Source organism: Phoca vitulina, unplaced genomic scaffold (assembly GCF_004348235.1).
Source record: "Phoca vitulina isolate PV1807 unplaced genomic scaffold, GSC_HSeal_1.0 scaffold1, whole genome shotgun sequence".
NCBI lineage: Eukaryota > Metazoa > Chordata > Mammalia > Carnivora > Phocidae > Phoca > Phoca vitulina.
Genome location: NW_022589704.1, coordinates 74,745,022 through 74,767,995, shown reverse-complemented (window position 1 = coordinate 74,767,995; position 22,974 = coordinate 74,745,022). Strand labels below are relative to the sequence as shown.

At 39.0% G+C, this 22,974-nt stretch overlaps 1 protein-coding gene across 3 annotated transcripts in view; it reads left to right on the top strand.

Annotated features, from left to right (window-relative positions):
• Positions 1-6,571: 6,571 nt before the first annotated feature.
• Positions 6,572-22,974, top strand: part of KCNJ3 (potassium inwardly rectifying channel subfamily J member 3) — a 150,561-nt gene continuing 134,158 nt past the window's right edge. The window contains exons 1-3 of one of the 3 annotated variants that reach the window (XM_032410231.1): positions 6,582-7,655; positions 8,491-9,248; positions 18,565-18,781. In XM_032410231.1, the coding sequence (XP_032266122.1) occupies positions 8,547-9,248; positions 18,565-18,781 (919 nt within the window). In that variant the 5' untranslated portion in view covers positions 6,582-7,655; positions 8,491-8,546. Of the gene's footprint in view, positions 9,249-18,564; positions 18,782-22,974 lie in introns of all 3 variants that reach the window. The other 2 variants (XM_032410234.1, XM_032410238.1) reach the window with 2 other exon arrangements.

The window sequence follows — 22,974 nt, the reverse complement described above, 5'->3', positions numbered from 1 at the left end:
ATGGGGCCACAGTTTCACCAGTGTTCTTCCACTGGTTGATTAGTAATCTTTGTGAGAATTTTAATTTTTGTGCTCTTTCTTCTTTTCTTTCTTCTTCCCTTCTTTCTTCCTCTCTCCCTCCTTTCTTTTTACCTTTTTGAATTCAGGACAGCATGATAAATAGTAGAGAAGAGAGATAGTAAAGGCAGACTTCTTAAGATTCACATTCACATCCACAGAAAGCAGTAGAAACATTATTAATAAAAAAATTTAAAACATTTATGGGCTTTAGAATTCGGTGGCCCCAGATTCTTCCATTCATGTTCATGACTTAGGATTGTGAGTGGTAGGACTGGATTAAACTGCAGTCAAGCCACAATGTGCCCTGCTTGGCCATGGGCTTTTCCAATGAGGGGAAGAGCCTCCTGCACGTTGAAGTTAGGTCCGTACATGTTGGACTCTGGTGATGTGAGAGTGTGGGGACCGGGGCTTACTAATCTCAAGGGTCTCTCTTTGATGCCAAAGGATGAAGGCTCTGAGGAGTGGGGAGGGAAGATTAATGGTACTTCCACCTGTGACATTTCTCAGGGAAGCTCCTCTACTATTAGACATGAGTTCCCACAGATCAGGGTTTCTCAATTCTTGCTGTTCTGCTACAGTCGCCAAGGGAGCTTTTGAATAATACTGATGGCTGGGCTCTATGCCCACAGAATTTGATATAATTATCTGGGGCAATTCTGATGCATAGCTAGGAACTATGAATAGGGCAATCAGATTTCAGAAAATTCTAGTCACCGTCCTTCCTTCCTTTCTAGCCTGGGGTCACATGCTGTGAAATATTTGAGTTCTGTTCACCGTCCCTTTGTCATCCACAGTCTTTATTTTCCTACCTTGTCCTATGGCCCAATTGCTCCATTACTCCTGTCTCTCCTCCTCCTTCGTGCAGTCTTAATGTGGACTCAGTACTGGAAGATGCTACAAGGTATGATATTTTTCTTTCAGGAGAAGTATAGTAGCATTTACTGTATTGGCTACTGGTAACATATCTAATTTAATGGCACAATTGAAATGAATTCTGATGTCTACATTGTCCTTCATCTATGTTACCTCTCACAATTGATATGCAGCCTTTCTCAGCCATAGAGGCAGCCTTGTCGTTCATTGGTGTTGTCAACAAGCATATATATATATATATATATATATATATATATATATATATTCCTACCTTCTAGCAGACTATAAGCAAAGCCGAATCAACATGGCCATTAGCTATTGTCCCTCCCACCCCCAAAAAAGACTCATGATTCTACCAGATTCATGTGATTCAGACAAAACTGAAGATTTAGGCATACATTCCTCATCAGTTGGTTAGACCTTATTAGTATTTCTGGATATTTGTAACAGAACTTCTGGAAAGACACTGATAAATTCTATTTCTCTACTCTGACTGGCAGCCATGGAGTTGTGCTGCTTGATCTCCCTTCAAGAAGAACTTGCCCTTCTGCTGGCAGAAGTGTGTTTAGCTGATGGTCTCCAGCTATAGCACCTTTCCAAATCTGATGTAGAATTCAGCAGAAGTCATGTCCTTCTGAGAGTAGCCCCCGGGCAATGACAGCTCAGCAGGCCCATTAGGACAGGGCCATCCCTGCGCAATATGGTACTACTCCAATGGGTGACCTTTGCTCTGGAGCTCCCCATTGGGTTGGCCAAGACTTTATCAAATTGGCACCATAGTTAGAGCGTCACTCTACTCAATTCTGCCTTCTCCGGCCTTTCCTTTCATTGGAGTCCAATCAGAACCACAGTGTATGGGCTCTTTCTACTCTATCCGGTTCCTTCCCTTTTATCTTTCATGGAGGTTCCTCCCTAAGAAAACTTTTGCCCTCCTAGCTTTGTCTCAGTATCTGCTTCCAAGATAAACTGTATTGACACAATCTGTCAATCTTTTTTAACATTTAAAAATAAAATTACAAAATTTGCATTTTTATTTTCCAACCTTGGAAAATAATTCCAATCTTTTCTGTGTATACCAACACAAAAAATTAGAGTGAAAAATCTACTCTACCCACTCGAAAATGTTACTGGTTGTATTTTTTCTTCCAGTATTTTAACCTATGTTTGTAAGTTTCTATAAAATGAGTACAAATTATTTCTCTTCTTGGAAATCTTGTCATTAAAAACAAATCTGCAGATTTCTAAAATAAAGTCATTTGGACTGCGTTAATTTAATGCTCCACAAAATGTGAGTAATGCCAGTTTAGTAGTTTTGGAAAATTCATATTAGCTAGAGAAGTATTTCCTAAAAAGAATTGTTTCTCTGAATGTTAACAGCAATCCTCTTCAGGCACTTGCCACGTTGTATTAACTATTATTGTTGTTGTTAATATTTTTGTTGGCATGATGTTTTCCTAATTTCTGACCTGTACAACCCTTGGCATGGTGCTAGGCACATGGTTTGTGCATGTTGAGTATTGAACTAAGCAACATTCTTGTACATATTTTGATACCTGGGACCTCACTGATGTTCTCAGGGAAGAGATCCTTAGAAATAGAACTTTGACTGACATGGATAAGGACGGGAATTTATTATTTTTCCTTGATGCCCTGCCAACAAACCCTTGGGGCTGACAAAACAATCATCATCATAATTTTTTTTTTTTTTTTTTAACAGATGTTGAGTTCTAGAAGGCTCTTTTAAAAGTCCTTATTCTTTCATAAACAAGAGTACTCCTATGTACAGGGTTGGAGTAAAGAGAGGGTTTAAATCAGGAAAACCTTGTTAAATAAATGGCTTCTAAGTGACAATGGCGTTTTGCCTTTCTCTGAATCCTCAGGCAGAGGCCAGGGTTTGGAGCCAAGATTAAGGGCTAGATGAGTCATCCGCCATGGTATGGCAATGCCTCTCTATTCCCAAGTCTGCGCAATCAAATCTCCAACTGATTTCTCCTTTTCATTTTTTTCTCCTCTTTTTGGCAAGAGAGAAAATAACTTCAGTATTCTTTTTTAGGAGGGTTAAAAAAAAAAAAGTAACACCATTCTATTGCCAGAAATTGCATATAGAATTTCAAAGGGTGACCTCTTCCCAGATATAGCAGAACTTATGGTGGCAATGGAATGTGTCACCTTTTGAAGCATAAGCACTTCAGATCCCCAGGCCTGCCCATGTCTTCATTGTACCTTGGAGAATGATAGGATTAGGAGTAAAGAGATACTAAATACAATGTCATTTTCGCCTGAGAGTAATTAATGTTTCTGGCCACGCAGACTCTCACATGGTAGGAGTCACAGTGGCAATAAGTGAGTGATGAGAAGAAGGATCCAGGTATACGGAGATGTTCAAAGCCTTGCTTTTTTCACAGTTGGCCGATTAAGTCATTTTTAGAATTTGGACTTCTCAGGGGCAGAGGGTTTTTTTCCTTTTACATTAAATATACTCTTCCCTACACTGTTCAGTTACATAATAGGGTGAATGCCTGTGCAAAGTCATGCCTTTTTAGTATTAAGACACAGAATCATATCCTTTATTTTTGAAGGTCTAGTTCTTGGTGATACTACTCATTCTGGACACAGCAAATGAGATATTGCCAGAAGCACTTTCTGGGCAGAATAAGTATGAAGCTTGTTCTTAACTGAGTTTGTTGTTAAATATAGCCTTGATTCCCCTTCCCTGACCCGTCTCCTCCCCCCAAAGAACTGTATGGTAGTCTGTTTATAACCTACCACCCTATCTTTAAATGTTAGACTCCAAATGATTGTGTATTCTGTAGTTATATATTTTCCAGATTTTTCTGGCCTTGTGGCCTTGGCTGAAATTGTGTGCCTCTCCTTCCTTTGACCCATTCTGTTTACAGTGTTTCTACTTCAGTTCATCAAACAGCACCTGATTAGGTGGCCTTCTGTCATCTATTCCCCACACATCCTGCCTGGCCTCAGCACAGTGGGGCTGGCTGCCCTCCAGAACGTCATCACGGAAGCAGCTATCCTGACAGGGGAAGATGAGTTTGGTTCATCTTTAAACATTTCCAAGGAGTGGACTCAATGTCACAAACAGGTCAAAGGCTCAGTCACATTTAAAGTGGGATGTGATGGCATCCCGAAAAATATGTAACTTATCAGGCAGTACTGTTCCTCTAAGAGAATAAGGACCTTGAAAATGGGCACACATGTTTTGAAATCCCTACTCCACCATCTTTCTAGCTATGTAAATACTAACTATAACGTTCCAAGCACGTTGCCTGACACATTAAAGTAGGCTAAACACATTGCAGTTCTCTCTAAAGTTTTATTAATTATTTACCACGAGCAAGGAAAAATTGGAGAGCCAGAGTACTGGGCAGTGTTAAAATATTAAGAGGTGGATAGTCAGAGTGCTTGCCATTTTATGGGGTAAATCTTGGTGAATTTTGAGCTCAAATACAGACTAGAGAGTAAAAAATAAATAAATAAATAAATAAATGCCACATTGCAAATCTAGGGGAATGAGAATTCAGAGAAGAGGTAGATTACTCTTAGGGGCAGAATAAAATAAAGCTTCATGGAGGGGGTGGCCCTTGAAATAAAAGCTGAAGAAATCCTTCCCTTCCTTGCATGCTAGTGATGGGATTTGGACTTCGCAGGGATAGAAAAAAGGATATTTATGTGACAAGAAAGAAGGTGAATAAATGAAGTTAATGTAGAGTATGTTTGGGAAACTGCTAAGAGTCAAAGTTGGCTGGAGCAGAGCCCACATTAAAGGGAAGGTGGGAGATGATTCTGGGAAGATAGATTAGGCCATATTTTGGAGGCCCTTTGATTTCAACGTGTATGAGAAGATGGCAGAGTGGAAGGAGACCCTGGTTGTCGAGCAGGAATCCCACACTCCTTTCTAGGCACCTGGTAAGGGATGGCAGAGCACCCAGATTCTGGAGATGCATTGTTCTGGGTTCAAATCTCAAGGTTTCCACTTATCCACACTGTGACATTGAGCAACTTTATTTTCTCTTTCCAGCTTCGAGTTGCTTCTTTGTTAAGTGAGAAGATTAGACTAGACCATGTCTCTCAAAGTATAAAGTTATTTGTTTATAAATTTGGTTGTTGGAAAATGACAAAGGGTTTTTCATAGAGAAGTGATTTTTGAAAAGTGGGAATGCATAAAAGTTTGGAAATGAAATAATCAAATGAAATAATCAGAGAACTCTTTGGTTTCCATTCTACTGCTAAGCTTATATGATTCTAAGGAGATAGATCTAGTAATATTGTCTAGGACAGTTTGAAGGAGCAAAAGACTGAGGACAAGAAAATCATTTGACTTGGGGCTTAAGGTCAAATGGGGATTTGAAGAAAGCAGCATTTTTTAAAGAGGGAGAGGGAAATCATGAGAGATATTGCAGCAGTACAATCAAAAGGATTTGGCAGCTCATTGAATATCAGTTCCAAAGCTAATAAGCATAGAAAATATTGCTTTTTAAAAATTGACACATTCTTTTATATTAAATCATATAGTTGATTTGGTGATGACTTTTAATTCTGTATTATTCAGAGAGAGTTTCAGTGTACATGGAGTTTCTAGTGATACAGATTGGTACATTTGTTATAGATTGGTATATCTGTTGTTGATCCAACAAATATTTATGGTGGCCCGAGTATGAGACTGGTAGTGTCCCAGGTGTTGGGGATGCAACAGTGCACAAAATAGACAAAGTTCTTGCTCCTGTAGAGCTTACATGCCAGGAACTGCGATGGAGGGGGGAGAGAAACAATGAACAAAGAAAACAGCAGCTAGGAAAATAAAATGAAGATGAACCTAGCTGTGTGATGGGGGTACTTGGGGGGCAGCCAAGGCCTCTCTGAGGAGGATGCTTTCAGGTTGAGAGCTGACTGACTGAAGGAGCCAGCAACATGGAACAGCAGGGCAAGAACACTCCAGGAAGAGGGAACAGATAGGGCAAAGGCACAAGGATGGGGCCTATGCCTCTGTGGGTTTCAGGAATTGAAAGAAGCCAGCCTGGCAAGGGCAGAGGGAGTTAGGGGGAGAGTAATCAGGAATGAGAAGGGAATATATGTGTTAGTAACAGCATGGGGCCAACCCCCAAAACTCATTCCTAATCTCTTGGCCTTGTTGCAACTTTACAGCCCAGTATATAACATCCTTCACAGCAAAAATAGTTAATAAAACCAACATTGGGAAAATGTTAAGACTCTGCTTTTCCAGAGCCAAAGACTGGGGCTCAAAGATGTTTAGCTACTTGCTCAAGGTCACAGAGTTTGTAAATGGCAAGGCCAGGACTCAAATCAGGTCTTATGATTGCAGACCCACAGCAGTCTCCACTTCCCACAGTGTCACTTTCCCTTCTTATGTAATCCTAAAGAATAACAGAGTTACTGACCTCTTATCAGAGAGCCTGCAGGAGAACACTCTGTAACTCCGGATAGATGACAAATGACAGTGAGAGACCAAATGACAGTGAGAGTTCTCTACTTATGGTTGACAAGGTGCAAGGCTTACCTGCAGTAGGGTTTAGGGCTAGAGAGGTAGAAGGGGCTACCTATTGGCAGAGAACTAGTAGAATGATTATGTACTAATTTTCATTTGCATGGGAGTCTTACAGCAGCCCTTTGCTTTTATAACACCACGATTTGATGATTTTCCAACAAAATCAATTTCACGTATCTGAACTGAAGGGAATACGCCGTAAGATACAATGGCATTTTAAAACGAACATGAAATGTGGTAAATAAGCTGGTATTGACACATGGGCACTATATTAACTATTTCTGCACTTTGCCCCTCCATTAAGTTAACTGCCAGGCCCCGGGTCATTAAAATCCAGCTTTCTTCCCTCCTTTACAGCCACACATTAACTGTGTTCATTCTGAGCATTTCGAATAGGATTGTGAATTTTCCTATTAGTGTCTCCCCTCCCTTCAGTTCCCATCCTAAGGCCCCCTCTGCTACTTGCAACTCTGAGTTCCGAACATGCTCATTGTGGAGCCAGTTGGTTTTTCTGTTTATGGTGCATCCACGCATCGTTTTAAATGAGAGCCCCAGTTACAGGGACGTATTGTTACTTCTCTCGGAGGGCAGCATTTGCTGCTTGCTGGGCGCTTTCGGACTCGAGGCAGGGGGGCCAGGAAGGAGAGTTGGCTGGCGTTCGGGAGCGGATGTAGAGTTGCTCCTCATTGGAGGGGTTCGCTTTTTCCTCAGCTGTCAGACACTGCGGGCTCAACTGAGGCGCGGAGGTGCAATTCAGGCTGGTGGAACAGCGGGGGAAGGCAGGGACAGGCGGGGCTAGCGCGGCTCTGCAGCTGATCACACGCACCAGCGCATACACCACTCTCCCGCCGCCCCTGCTCGCGCCTAGCATCTTACCCGGAGCCACCGAGGCGCGGACAGGGAGTGGGGGACCGAGGAGGGAAGAGGCAAAGGTAGGCACCGTGAAGCAGAAGAAGGGCTGAAGCGGCGCTGGTATTTAACCTGAAAGTCTGACCGGCAGCTCGAGGCTCGAACCCCTTACAGCAGCGCAGCTGTCGCCTGCTAAGAGAGCACGGCGCCAAGGAACCCTCAAGTCCCGCGCCCAAGTCAGTCCGTGCGGGCGCTCCAGGATCCTCCTGGTGGGGGCAGCGTGGTGCCCTCAGGGAGGTGCGGAGCTTGGGGGACCTGCATTGGTGCCCACCGTGGTACACCAGGAAAAGTGGAGGTGAGGAAAACAGCCTTGAGCGCGGAGTGCGAGGCCAGGGTGCCGCTGCCGCCCGCCGCGCCGCCTCCTGCCCTCTCCCGGTGGGTGAGTGCTCGGGTTTCGCTCATCGCCGCGTCTCCGCTGGGCGCGGGGGCGGCCTGGGGGCCCTTGAGAGTCGGCGGGAGGGCCCTGGGGGCGCCCGCGGAAACTCTGCGGCCCGCGGACGCCGGGCGAGCGCGTCTCTGGAATCCGGAGCCGGGGACTCTGAGCCCGGAGGGCGTGGGTGGGGGGTGTTGCACCAGTGCCCGGCAGACATGCCTCTGGGCGGGATTTTGGCCAAAAGATAGGAGGCGGGAGTGCCGGGGGGGAGCGGGGATCTGTTCCGGGGGGCGGGTGATCGGGGAGCTGCGGGGAGGGGGGGGAGGGTCTGGTCCGAGCAGGTAGCGCAGTTTCGGCAGCCTGGCGAGTTGGCAGGTGGGGTGGGACTCGCCCGTCAACTCGTTAATTTTAAAAGTCAGTTTGGGAGTGCTGCAGCGTAGTCAGGAGGGCTGTGGCGAGGCGAGAGGTGGCCCGGGATGCCGTTGGTGGGGGAGGAAAAGAGAAGCCTCGAAAAGCTTGGAGGCAAAATTGCGCTTGGGTTCTTGGTCCTTGCATCCCTCTTACCTTGAGTGCGGGAGAACACTTTTTTGTTTTAAGACTCAGCTTGGAGAGAAAGCCTCCGTCCCAGGGGAAGAGAGGAGTCAGCAGGGGGCAGAGACCGCAGCTACCTGCCGGGTGCGCCCCCCACCCCGGGCGCGCTCGCTTTTGTCCCCCCTCACTCCCCCGCCCCCACCTCCTTATTGGTGCTGGTTTGCAGCGCTCGGCCCCTGCGCCTCCGCTTCGCGTTTTGAATCTGGCTCGCCCCTCCGTATTATGTCTGCACTCCGAAGGAAATTTGGGGACGATTACCAGGTAGTGACCACCTCGTCCAGCGGCTCGGGCTTGCAGCCCCAGGGGCCGGGCCAGGGCCCGCAGCAGCAGCTTGCGCCCAAGAAGAAGCGGCAGCGGTTCGTGGACAAGAACGGCCGGTGCAATGTACAGCACGGCAACCTGGGCAGCGAGACGAGCCGCTACCTCTCGGACCTCTTCACCACCCTGGTGGACCTCAAGTGGCGCTGGAACCTCTTCATCTTCATCCTCACCTATACCGTGGCCTGGCTCTTCATGGCGTCCATGTGGTGGGTGATCGCCTACACTCGGGGCGACCTGAACAAAGCCCACGTCGGCAACTACACGCCCTGCGTGGCCAATGTTTATAACTTCCCCTCCGCCTTCCTCTTCTTCATCGAGACCGAGGCTACCATCGGCTATGGCTACCGCTACATCACCGACAAGTGCCCCGAGGGCATCATCCTCTTCCTCTTCCAGTCCATCCTCGGCTCCATCGTGGACGCCTTCCTCATCGGCTGCATGTTCATCAAGATGTCCCAGCCCAAGAAGCGCGCGGAGACCCTGATGTTTAGCGAGCACGCGGTCATCTCCATGAGGGACGGAAAACTCACGCTCATGTTCCGGGTGGGCAACCTGCGCAACAGCCACATGGTCTCCGCGCAGATCCGCTGTAAGCTGCTCAAAGTAAGTGTTACCCGCCCCTTCCCCTCCTGGCTACCGCCAACCCTCAACGGCGGAAGATAGCTCACCGGAGGACTCTCCCCCGGCTTTTAGTCTAACCTTACTCACAGGTAAACGTCCCTGAGGGCGCGGGGGGGTGGAGTGGAGTGGGGTGGTGGGGAGGATTGGGCAATGAGAGGACAGCTGACAGTTCTGTTCCTTTTCCACTCACTCTCGTGCTCTTATTTATATTAATTATTCGAATGTGCTTGTATCACTTTCTGATTAGTAACACTTACGGAGTGGTGTTGGCTCCTGGAGCCTTGAGGTAGAGTGCCTTGTTCTCCCTACCCTTGCTGCTTTGCTCTTTAAAGAGTTTCTGATTTGTTGTCAATACACTGCTCCACTAATCTTGAAGTACTAAAACTGAGCAGCTTTTATTTTGAAGAAATAGGTGCTGAACTTGCCTTAACTTTCACTTAGGGTTTTACTTTTTCTTTATTTCTTTTTTTCCTCCTAACAGTATTAGCAGGTGGATGATTTCTTTAGACTCAATAACATTAACTGTATGGTCATCTTTTTAACAAGCGCAGTGACCCGAAAAGCAGTTAATAATGTGGAAGAAACAACACCTGGTTCTTTTAAATTTTTATTTTTACTAAATATTTTCCTAGAGAAGTATTCTGTGAAAGCTTGAGTGCTTTTTCTGTAAAGCCTCTTGTTACTTTTATTCTTAATTGCCAGTTACTATGAAGCCTTTGTCAATTACAGATTTCACTTGAAGCTTTTCAGCATCCATTAAAGAAGATTGCTTCTTACCATCAGCAGTGTAAATGCTAAGACAGCTTGCACATGGAGTGGTTATTAAAGCAAGGTCCATCTAGTCCTTAAAGGGCACCACTATAAACAAGAGAAGCCCACCCTAATCATTCACCCAATTAGAGCCCGGGAATGAGAAATAAAAAGTTCAGTTCTCTATGTGTCATTTACAATTCAACTTTTTTTTTTTTAATTCAACTTTTTGAGGCATTTGCCTTAGGTAGTTTTCAAATGTTCATAAATTGAAAAAGATGACCTCAAATAAAATCTTAAAAATTTATCTGAGGTTGCAAAGAGAACCATAGCCATATTCAGAACTTAGCATTAATAAAATGAAAATCTGATGAATATTTGAGATTTTGCCTTTGAAATTTCAATTCCATTCTGCAAGTATATTGTCTTTCACAGCCTCAACTTATATTGTAGTTAAAAGTGCTTTAAAAAAGTTTGGCTCTTCTGTCATTTTCATTATTTATTTATATGATTTTACCCTAATTACTCTTCATCATGTTGCTCAGTAAAGTGTTAGACTTAACATAATTCAATTGTCCTGTCACTCCACATCATACACTATAGACAGGAAGACACACTAACTTCTGTAGAGCTTAGTGGCAAATTTTCAACTTAGTTTTGATGTGCATGTTCATTTAGATAACTATGGATAAGTAATTTGAGGTCATGTTCTTCATAATTAATTTCAATGAGCTGCATACTGGTTTTTATGTAACTTAGCACATTGTGTTATTGACCACTATTTGAACTAAGTGAGTTGTTTGGATTAGGCTAAGCAGTTGTGTCGTGGACATGTTTATTGCTTTGGTGCTAGTTGTATGTGCCTATTTCTATGAATAGATCAAGATATATAATCTCTCTTTTTAGGTCAGGCCTACGTGAAGGAGAGGAACACCTCGTTAATATAGTGCAAACATCTTTGTCAAGGAACTCATGTTTATGTGTTACTTTGAGATTCTTACTGAAGAATAGTTTACAATAGTGATTGGATATTGGAAATTTAAAATTAGGCTTTAAAGGTCATTTATTGCTGATCTCTAGTTTTTCAAATATATAAAGTCATTTATTAAAACAAGTATCTTTTGAGGCAACATATTCTAGATGCTTCTAGACTTTATTAAATTGTGTTTTAACAGAGCCAGAATAATTAGAATTAATCTACATATCAGTTTTTTGTTTGTTTTGTGTGTGTGTGTGTGTGTGTGTGTGTGTGTGTGTGTTTTGTTTTGTTCTGTTCTTTACGAATGTACAATGAATCTGAAGTATCCAGTCTAGTGGTTCAGGACACTGATAATGATTTTTATGCAAAGGCCATGTACCACATATACCGTAAGGAGTGTCCTGATTAAAAACAATAAAAGATTTATGGTGTTGACAAATTTGGAGCAGGGTGCTATATTAACACAAGGTGTTAAGACAACATCTAATTAAAATGATATATATAATATTCTTATAAAAGTCTTTACTTTTGTTAGAAGATGTCAGTGCTAGGAGTAAAAATAATTGACATGTGGTGTCAATTTATATTTAAACAGAACTATGGTGAAATGATGTCCTGCTGTCTGTGAGGTAAGAGGGTTGGTCAGTGGCAGCCCTTCACCAGCCAGTTGTTTGTTTGAGTTGATTTTTCCTGTAGCCATAGTAATTAAAGTGAATTCTCATAGCTCTTGTCATTTCCTTAGACTTCATTAAAAAGGAGTCCTGTTTTATTAGGGAACTAATAACATTCAGCAAAATTAGAGGGGAGATCTGCCTTTAATAAGTTACTCTCATGTTCTCTTAGGGACTGAGATTGAAGTGACCTGAAACAGCCACCTGTATTTTGAAAGAGGAGCTGTACCATAATCTTAAAGTAATAAGTGGAATGTTTTGATATCAGTCTTATGCAGTCTTCTTGTTAAATATTATTACACATAGTTAGCTCCCTCTTTTAACCCCTGTTTGACATTTTAAATCTAAGATTGATGTATTTTTAATATAGAGAAATATTTGGAATTTTATGGCAACAAAAACATATTCAATGATAAATATAGGCTATGTTCTTCCTATTATCTAATTTAATTTCATTTATATTTTTCTATTATTATTTTCTTATTTTTTGAATAAAAGCTTATCAGTATTAATGTAAGAGTTCTATTTAATAATTATAAAGTGCTTTCTATTCTTGGGGGGACAGTAAGAACATGGATATGGCTTTCTTATCCTTGCTACTATGAATTTTCATGCATATTTATTTTGAATTCTCTAAATTTTGCTAAAAGTTTTTTTATAACTTCTCTGCCTTATTTTTAATTATGTTATTGACTTATATGAAAGCAAAATTTTTTTTTAAGGAATCTCTACAGCCAACATAGGGCTTGAACTCAGGACCCTGAGATCAAGAGTCACATGCTCTACCTCCTGAGCCAACCACACACCCCTATGTGAAGGCAAATTTTATTTCAACTCTATTCCTGTCTTTCAAGCTTGCAAATACTGAAATTAATTTCGATATTCGAATATAGATCTTCCAACCTTATGCCTGGAGTGGTCGGTCTTTTTTCTGCCCAGAAATAAAAAATTAAAGGATATAATTGGAAGTTATTCTTTGAAATTTATAATTTGATTATAAATAAAACTACAGAAAACTCTTTTATTAAAATGAATATTCTTTCTCTTTTCCTCTTCTCATCCCCATATCGATGTTTTATTTGGATTTTCAATTTATTTTAGTTACCTTCTTTTTTTAAAATTCTAGATGCTAGGAACTAATGAATAGCCTGGTCGTGTTAAGTTAACGTATCATCTAGCTGAAAGTTTTAATAAAAATGCCTGAGACATGAGGCTAATGGCTCAAACTCTGGATCTTGTCATTTAGTGGTGGGTTTAAAGGATCTGGAAATCTTACTCCTTTCTATAAATCTAACAGGAATGGTTGACTGCCCTAGATATACATCTTGTTAGGGAAGATTTAAAGAATCTTTCTTGATACATTGTTCACGAATTTAGAAGCTTATTATCCAGAAGCCATCATGTATTTATATAGGCACCCAGGCAAACTATAGTTACTTACATAAAATAAATTTAAAATCAATTATTGTTGGATCCATATTTTAAAAGATAGAAATAAGGATAAATTTTTCTCATGGAAGTATAATTGTACTTCTTCATATTGCTATTCATTGCAAATAGTTATCTTTCCTTCCTAGGAGTGCAGCTTTGCAACCCTTAACTTTCACTTATTGAAAGGTAATGGTGTGCAGTCACCTTTTGATGTATCATATATATTCTTTTCGTATTCACGTCTTTTATTTTCTGTTTATATGGATACTCATTTTGGATGCTATCTGGTTTTCCCATATGAATGTGAGCAAGTGCAGAGGCAATAAAAAACAAAATTATTGTTTTTGAAACCAATAATCTCTTCATCCTCTTCATATGTCCTAACCTTTTGTTAATTTTTTAACCACAGTGATTTCTGGACCACATGATTCCTGATTTTTTTTTCATATATTTGTTTGTCTTCATTTCATACCATGCACTGAAATGCAGTTAGGTGTTTGATTCTATGTGACTTTACTTTGTATGACTCACTCTTTTTACCAATTGGTCTTGGCCAATTTAGTTTTGATCTTGAGATAATTAGTTACCTCCTTAAAAAAAAATTAAATCCACAAATGGATACTTAATAAACACCTGTTCTCAGTATCATACAAGCTGTCAGTAAAAATGTTCAAGGAGCCTAAGACTGAGTTCCCCAGAACTCTTGGGGCTAGATCCTATAACGTTCAGTGATTTTTCAGGTGGATTCATTATGTCTTTAAAGAGAAAGCACAGTTCCTACTTAGTCTAGCTTTGCTTTCTTTGACACAAGTACAGTTCTCCAGTAGGTACAGAAGTTTTTTTAAAAGTAGAATTCTCATTCTTTTAAAAAATCATAGTAACATTTTTTTTTTTTTTTTAATATGGTTCCTGAAAAATGCAGGGTGGCTTGTGCTCAGGGGAATACAGTGTGAACAGAAATAAGGGACATAAAGACCTACTAATAAACAGCAGTAGGTAAGAACAAATGATAAAGAGAAGTAGGAAAAAGCATTTGATGGATTTGAGGGTGTTTGGTGAGTAGGAGGAAAATGTGCACGTAGGGTTACAAATCCTGTCCACAGTTATTATAAATTCCGTAAAAGACCCTCAAGGAATTATAAAGCTGTTCTTTCATTTGAAAAGTATAAAAGCCTTACATAATTTATTACAAGATAAATTACATTCCATTCTATAAGGTACTTTGTTTTCATAAAAATAAACATATTTTTATGGGATGATTATCTTAGCATTACATTTTTTATTTTAGACTTGATGTTGGTCATATTTTTTCTACCTGAGTATTGACAGAATTTCAAACTTATGGAGTCAGAAGAAATGTACAATTTAATTAAAGACAGCCCAGATAAAATTCTAGGTCCATACTCTCCTCTACCTAACTTGAATTTTGGTCTGAGTCCCAAAACCATTGCCAGAACTGCTTTGAGTCACAGGGCATTTCTTGTTCCTTATTCTAGTACCTGCTTTTGGCTTATTTCCTAATTTTCGCTTGCAGATAGCACTCCAACCTCATTTCATTTGTGATTTTCTTGGTGACTTCAGCATATATTCAACACACACACACACACACACACACACACACACACACACACATTGCACATTTTAAGAGGAGAAATGAAATTACAGATAAATGTAAAATGGCGGGAGGTGGGAGTCAAGGAGGGCTTGCCCTCTCCATCTTAGTCTCCTTTCCTGTCTTTTCCTTTCCTGACCACTGGCCCTCAGCACCCTTTTCCAGTGGACACTAGTGGGAGGTGGTGGGGCACAGGACAAGCCTTAGAGTATGATAGAGGAACATCTCATGAATCAGATGGTAGTGATTAAATGTTCTTTTCAACATTCCCTTAGCCTCCCTCCGAGCTAGGAAAGAGCACAGTGGTTATAATTAGAACACCGTTATGGGCTAGAGAGATGGGAGAAAGGCTGCAAAGAGATTGATTGTATTGGTAGAGTGTGTTTCTGTTGAATGAATGTGGACAACTGGTCACAAATCTCAAAGAAGGAGCATATGCCCGGGCAGTTCTATATGTGCATCCCAGAGGGGTGTGTGTGTGTGTGTGTGTGTGTGTGTGTGTCTTTGGAAATGTACTCAATAGTCTTTCATCTGTAATATGAAAGCTATTTATCTGTAAAGTCCATGACATTGATAATCCCTTCCAGGCATCTGTGACTTTTGAATCTTTTTCCACCTTTAGTCAGAATTTGTAATTGATTATCTGGTAGGCCTCTTTTAGACTTTAAGGGAGTTCAAAGTCATCTGATATTAGCTGCTTCTTTGAAATCAGTACATGCGACTGTAAGATGAGGCATAAGCCTTAAGTTTTACACATATCCACATTTACATATAATTAAAATGTATATAATTGAAATACTACTTTTAAATAGCAATATTTTTATAATGAAGAATAACTTAGAAATTATTACCACATTCTAAATTGTACAAAACCATTTCAAAAATCCATGATGTTCTACTTATAATTTTTTATACAGTAAATTTAAATTTTAAGCCTTAGGTTTTTAAAATTGTTTTTTTATCTCCCAGGAATTGCTATAATGCTATCAACCAGAAAAGTCCTTATTTCCTTCTCCAAATTCCATACAATTGAAAATAAAAGTCGTATGGAAGTCATTCTCAGGTCCTAGTGTTTTTAAATTGTGTGCTAAATTTTTAAGAATTACCAATTTTCCATAACTCTTTTGTTTTTGTGCTTCTTTCTCACTCTCTTATTCATTCAGTCATTTTATGATTCTAAATGATTATTTCGCCAAATAAAGTCAACCTTAGATTTTTGGCCTAACATGAAGGAAGAAGACCCAAAAGATAAAATTGTGGATATCTGTAGTGTCTCAGAATCATTTAAAGAAAGGTTAAATTATATGGCATCCACTGGAAAATAATTTTCAGTGAATATGCAGAGAATTTTACTCATCTGAAAAATATGTAAGCATGGAAAACATCTTTTAAAGTAATGAAAGTGTTACTTTCCCCATAGTGTCACATAATACGTATATGTTTCTGCTAAGACTTGGATAGGGTATAAAGCATTTTTGGGAGGAGGAACATAGGTATAATTTTGAATATATAGAACAAATTTTTAAAATCAGAGGATGGAGTCTGAATAGAACAGATTCATATATATTCAAGTCTAAGTTACCTATATATGAGTTAACTGCTTTGCTAAGAATGAAACGTTTCTTATTCTAGGTTGGCATTCTCCTGATAGCTTGTTTCTAGGCCACTTCTCTTCATGGTTTGATGAATGATCAGGAAATATGAAAGTTAATAGATTACAGCCTTTTAGAATGAGGCACAGGTATAAATAGCAAATATATAAAAAAGGAAGATTAATTTTAGTTTTGATGTGTGTATATATATATAAAATTAGGAAAATACATCTTTTGGGGGGAGAATTATTTTAAAATAAATGGGAAATTGAGTTTTTAAGGAATTACTTTTATCATTTTCATTTAGTACAGAAAAAGCAGACTAGAATAATTAGTGAAATGACCCAAATTCTGTTCACTAATTATAAACATCAGAATACCACCTTGTGTTTATATAGCACCTGTTTCTTACTAGGTGAGAGAACAATGACACAGGGTTTTTGTTTTTATTTGTTTTTGTTTTGTTTTTGGCTTTTATTTTGTAGTATTAATCAATACTTGTTATACAGTTTTCTAGTTGGAAGGATGCTGGTCTCATCCATATTTTACTAATTTGAGAATAAGTTATAAATATAGGTTAACTTCTACTGGCTTCGAAATGTCTAGTTTTCTCCAACATTGGTTGTTAGAGCTACTGTTTTTATTTTTGGACCATCAGGTTTTTCCATGGATTTTTTTTTTCTTGTCACTAATCATTGTTTTCTCTTCCTCCTCCTCCTTCTTCTCCTTCTTCTTCTTCTCCTGCTCCTTCTCCTTCTCCTTCCTCTATTTTCTCTTCCTCCCCCTCCTCCTCCTTTCCTTCCTCTTTTTCTTCTTACTCTTTTTTAGTCAACTACTCACAAGAAGAATAGTCTCAACATTTTCATTGGATTTTTTTCTACACAAATGAAATCCCTGAGTATCACTAATTACAAAGTAGCCTGCCTAATTGATTCTGCTGTTAAGACTCTGCAGTTGCTGCCATTAACAGTCTACCACTAACTTGGTTCAGTTTTGCCATAGAGGACAGCTTACTAAACCATATTTCCTAGTGTTTTCAGACTCATTTACTCCACTTAAAAAGCCAAGGTATTTCTTGGAACCCTAACCTTACCAAAAAGTAAGGAGTTTGTCTTTAAACTATCACTTCATTGGACAGACCAGTGTTACAGATTCAGGTTTTGTTTATTAAATGAACTTTGCAGATTCTGTTAAATATATTGGATTCTACCAAGCCCCATTTGAGCAGCAACAAGCTCCCACCCCTGCAGATTTTTCTGTATGCAATTATTTAACCCTTATTTTACCAGCACCATCATTTAAATCAAACAAATATTTGCTTATATGATCCTTATGAGGAACAGATATGGAAAATAAAATAAGAATGAATAGAAAAGAAAGAGGTTAACTTGCATGGTTTGCTAATTGTTAATAGTCATTTTTAGGTAATTGTTCAGAGTTTTAGCATGTAAGCAATTTAAGTTTTATAATAATTTATACTGATACCTAATGCCACTACCTTATGAAAGTTTTAGGAAACTGAAAGTTTACCCAGTATAGATTCTTAATTGTATTTTGATTAAAAAACTTCGATGTAGCACAGTTTTTACACTATGTTTTAAAATTCATGAGATAAATAGAGAGCTAAACAACTTTAATGCAGTTTATTATTGGGAGTTTGAAAGCCATCAGCTAACAGCCTTTTCTTTGTATTATGTGAACTGTTGTGTACATAACATAATAGGATATCATCTTCACTTTTATATTAAAGTTTATATCTATCTGTTACCTTTCAAAAGCCCTAGAAAAATTATTGGTTTGCTTTGTAACAATGCAGTAAATCTTTTCTGAAATTAACGATCAACCTTTTTCAGCTTTAACAAACTCCCTAAGAATTGCCTGCTTATTTGCTTTGTGGGGAAAACAAATCTGGCATGCAATGAGTTATCCTGAAGTGATTTATGTCAAGCAGTAGCACATGTACACTCAGTTCCACAGTTTGCGCTAACAGCCATTGTTGGACCAGGCATTTCTCCAAAGCTCATGAGTTAGGGAATGCTAATTATAGTAAGTCGTATATTATAAATAATGCATGTATGTTCCCCATGAGCTATGTGGGATTTCGGCCCGTTTGCTAGAACATAGCTGCATAATGATTTGTTTGGATTTTGTTGCAGATGATTGATAGTGCAGAATGTTGGCAATGATGTAAATTACTGTTGGGCTGCCTTGAAAATTTCAGTACAAGTGGTGATTTCTTCTCTTTTTCTGTGTGCTTGTCTAGTCTCGGCAGACACCTGAGGGTGAGTTCCTTCCCCTTGACCAACTTGAACTGGATGTAGGTTTTAGTACAGGGGCAGATCAACTTTTTCTTGTTTCCCCCCTCACAATTTGCCACGTGATCGATGCCAAAAGCCCCTTTTATGACCTATCGCAGCGAAGCATGCAAACTGAACAGTTCGAGATTGTCGTCATCCTAGAAGGCATTGTGGAAACAACTGGTGAGTAAAAACATAGATATGTCATCAAGTTTCTTTATTCTATAATAACATTATATTACATGCACAATATCTTTCGTGAATTGGTCGAAATGTCTCAGTTCACAATATTGAAAGTAATGACTTATCTCTTATTTCTTTGTGACATTAAGTTGATAACACTTTGAAAATGAAGATTACTGTTGTCATAATTGCATATGTAATGTTAACTCAGGAATACAGCAAAAAAAAAAAAAAAAAAAAAAAAAGAAGAAGAAGAAAGGAAACCCTAGAAATGATTATGATATTCTAGTCTAATTGCAAAGTTGGATTTCCTATAATCATATATTTTATTAAAGATTTAAGGTTAAAATAAATTCAGGGTAATTAGTGAGCTGCCTAAACTCAGCATGCATATTCTTGCCTTGGGGATGGTGATTTGGGGTGTCATTGGGAGAGCTTTGATATGCTACTATGTGCAGCCTCAGTGGAAAATTCCCTCCTATGTGTGTCTGTGCTAAAGCAGCATTTTAATTTCAAAGTGGGTCAGTAGATTTCCTCAGCTGAACCTTGACCAAAAAAATGTTTTAAAGAGATTTTTCTTCTCTTTCTGCTTCGGTATAGCTATGTGCTCTATGTTATTCCTCAAGATGCACTATAACATTGGTATGTTCCAAATATTCACAGTTTGCTACACTGGGGGGAGAGTAAGGTTACAAAGGAAAGAAACAATAAATCAGAGTATATTATTTGGGGTCTGAGTATTGCCCAGTTGGTTTGGAACCTGCTAGATACTTGAGACCAATATAATATCTATACATCTCTACTCACGCGTGCGCACACAAACACACACACATATATATACAATAAATGCATATATAAATGCATGTATGTGTATCTTGAATTTTGCCCTTTCTGCGAGGAATGAAAAGCAAGAAATATTTTAGCTCTCCTTTTTTTCTACCAATATCATTTCAATCTTAAAATGCTAATTATTATGTAAAACTATAGCAATTTTGAAAGTAACATTGGCAGTAACATGGACACGTTCAAGCTTTATACTAAGATGGGAGATGTTACATAATGAAAAACCTCCCACCATGGTATAAAGTTTTGTCTAAGGAGCAGGAAAAGGCAAGCCTTTTTAATCTTTGTACATCTATCACATACCAGTGTTTCAATTTTGGGGAAGATACTTAATCTCTATAAGGTTCTTTTCCTTCTCTGTAAAGTAAGAATGATGTAATAACCACCTCAAAGCTGCTTGCTGTATTACTATTATTTTTATTATTATTAGTGCTTCAGCTTAAAAATTAAGATTTTTAAGGACAGTGAGTAAAGATTTAAATCAGCAATCTATATCTGGAATTCGATTTCTGTGGACTATTTTATGGTTTAAATCCTCCAATTATATTTTTAACAAAATTGAAATGATGTCATTGTATATTTCTAACATACCATCTATTGATAAGTAATGAAACCAATTACAAAAGTTTTTAGTTCAATAAATCTTTACATTTCATCTTTAATTTTTATTCATCTCATTTAATGAAGTAATAATATATTGTTAGGGCTTAAACAACAGATGTAATTTTTATTGATTTATTTCTTATAGCATATGGTTCTATCTTTGACACATCTGTTTACTAGTTACTTATTGTTATTACTAGTTACTTATTGTTAAACCTCACATGAGTGAGGTTTCTGTTTCACTTGATGGCCTTAGAAATTTTTCATTAGGCCAGTCAGTCGATAGATTGATTCATCTATCTATCATCCATCCATCCATCCATCCATCCATCCATCCATCCATCCATCCATCCATTAATTTTTCCTCTTTATCCCTAGTTTGTTTTTCTTAAGAATGAGAAAATTTTCCTACAAAATCACAGTGCAATTAAGAAAAAAATTAGGAAATTTAACAATGATAGAATACTACCATTTAGCTCACAGTCCTTGTTCAAATTTCATCTGTTGTCCTAGTAATTTCCATTGTAGCTACCCTCCACCACTACCCTGACCCCACCAGCCCCATTTAACATCAGTTTAAGGATTATGCCCTTCACTTGTTTACTTGTCTCCTCAGTCTCAAGATGGAATAGTTCTTCAACCTTACTTTGTGTTCTTGACCTTGATGTACTTGAACAGCATAGGCCAGGTATTTTGTAACGTCTCTCAATTTGGATTCACCTGAAGTTTCCTTATTCATTAACCTTTTGATTTTTGGCTTCTACATGGGCATCTTAAGAGAATTCTGAAGTGGGCTATTTTGAAAATATACCTGTGTATGGACTTAATTGATACATCTTCATCAGATTTCAGAGGATTTTGGTTAATAATGTCCTACATAAGGTAATTAGGAGCTTTGTACATAAAATTGTTCATTAAGAGTGCAGATTTTAACATTTCCTACCCCCTCTTTTTTTTTTCTTTTTCTTCTTTTTGTTTTGTTTTGTTTTGGTAATAATGAACCAGCAGAGAATACTTTCCACAGAAAGTGTGAAAACTTGACTGGGGACTGAATGTCTTATTTTGAGATTGCCATTTATGGAAAAAAGATTAAAATCTGCTTCTTCTTAACCTCTTACTTAAGCCTGTTTCTAGCTATAATATAGCAAGACAAACAGCAAAAACATTACTCATAATTTATAGAATTATTTTGTGGAAAATTTATCTGACATTTTGTTTGTGTATGTGCCCTAACTAATTAAATCCCATACTGTTCAAATTCTGTAAAATCTGTCTATATTTCCAGACCTCTCTCAGCCTGGCAAAAATAGCAGAAACATTTTTTTGTCCATTTGATCATTTATATCTTTACTGAGATATATTTAGATTCATCTTCAGGGAGGTTTCCTCCTTTATCCTTCCATTCACAATTAAGTTTTCTTTCTCATAATATTTATTGCTTATAGGGGCAACTGGGTGGCTCAGTTGGTTGAGCGACTGCCTTCGGCTCAGGTCATGATCCCAGGGTTCTGGGATCGAGCCCCGCATGGGGCTCCCTGATCTGCAGGAAGCCTGCTTCTCCCTCTCCCACTCCCCCTGCTTGTGTTCCCTCTCTCGCTGTCTCTCTCTCTCTGTGTCAATTAAATAAATAAATAAAATCTTTAAAAAAATATTTATTGCTTATAATAAGACAGATATGGTATTTGGGGATGTTTTGAGATAGCAATAATAACCATTTTTAGCTCTCATGTTTTTTGGTACACAGTCTTATGAATGAACATATACACAGTGTAACTTTCCATCATGTTTAACATTAAAATACTAAGTTCATTATCATTCATTCATTCATTAAAAAAATAATTGAATGTATGCTGTGTGCTTGGTAGTATTGGAAATGCTGACAATATGGTGGTGACCAAGACAGCCAGAATCCCTTTCCTCATGGAGGTCTTATTCTAAGTGGAGGAGGCAGATGGCAAAACACGAAAAATAAATAAGCAAGCTATTATCAGGTAAAATATGTCAGGAATAAAAAGCACTACAAAACCAGGTGATGGGATAAAGAGTGCATCTCGGGGCACTTTAGGTTGACAGAAGAGTTCTCTCTGAGGTGACATGTCTCTGAGGTGACCTGACTGCCAAGAAGGTCCTCCTGGGCCTGTCTGGGAAAACAGCATGGCCGGCAAGGGTCCCAAGTTGGGAATCAGCTCGATTGATTTCAGAAACTAAAAGAAAGCCGAGGTGGTTGGAGCAGAGTGAACAATGTGGAGAGTGGAGTGAGAGGTCCGAGAGGTGGAGAGGCCATCTCTGCACTACAGAAGACTCTATTGAGCCAATGGGAAGCATTGGGATTTGATTCAAAAACAAAGCCTGTATTTATATGGTAGAAATCTCAAATTGTGTATAACAAACAAAATACAGTTTTTTTCTTCTAGTGGGTTGCCTTGTAGTTTATTTATAAATGAGTGACCCTAATGCCTTAGAAATGCATAAAACTTTAGACAATTACCAATTTTTTTGTATTAGTGGTAATATCCATCCCCCCCTTCCCCAACACACACACACACACACACACACACACACACACACACACACATACACACACATACACACAAACACAGAGTTGCTCACTTCACAGCAGTCCTCTGGAAAAAAAAAATTTCCTATCGATAGACATAAAAAAGAAAAAAAAAGAATCTTCTGGTCTCTTAGATTTGCTTCTTCCCATTCCTCCAGTCTCAGCAGGAGTGATAGTGGTAGTGATGGGA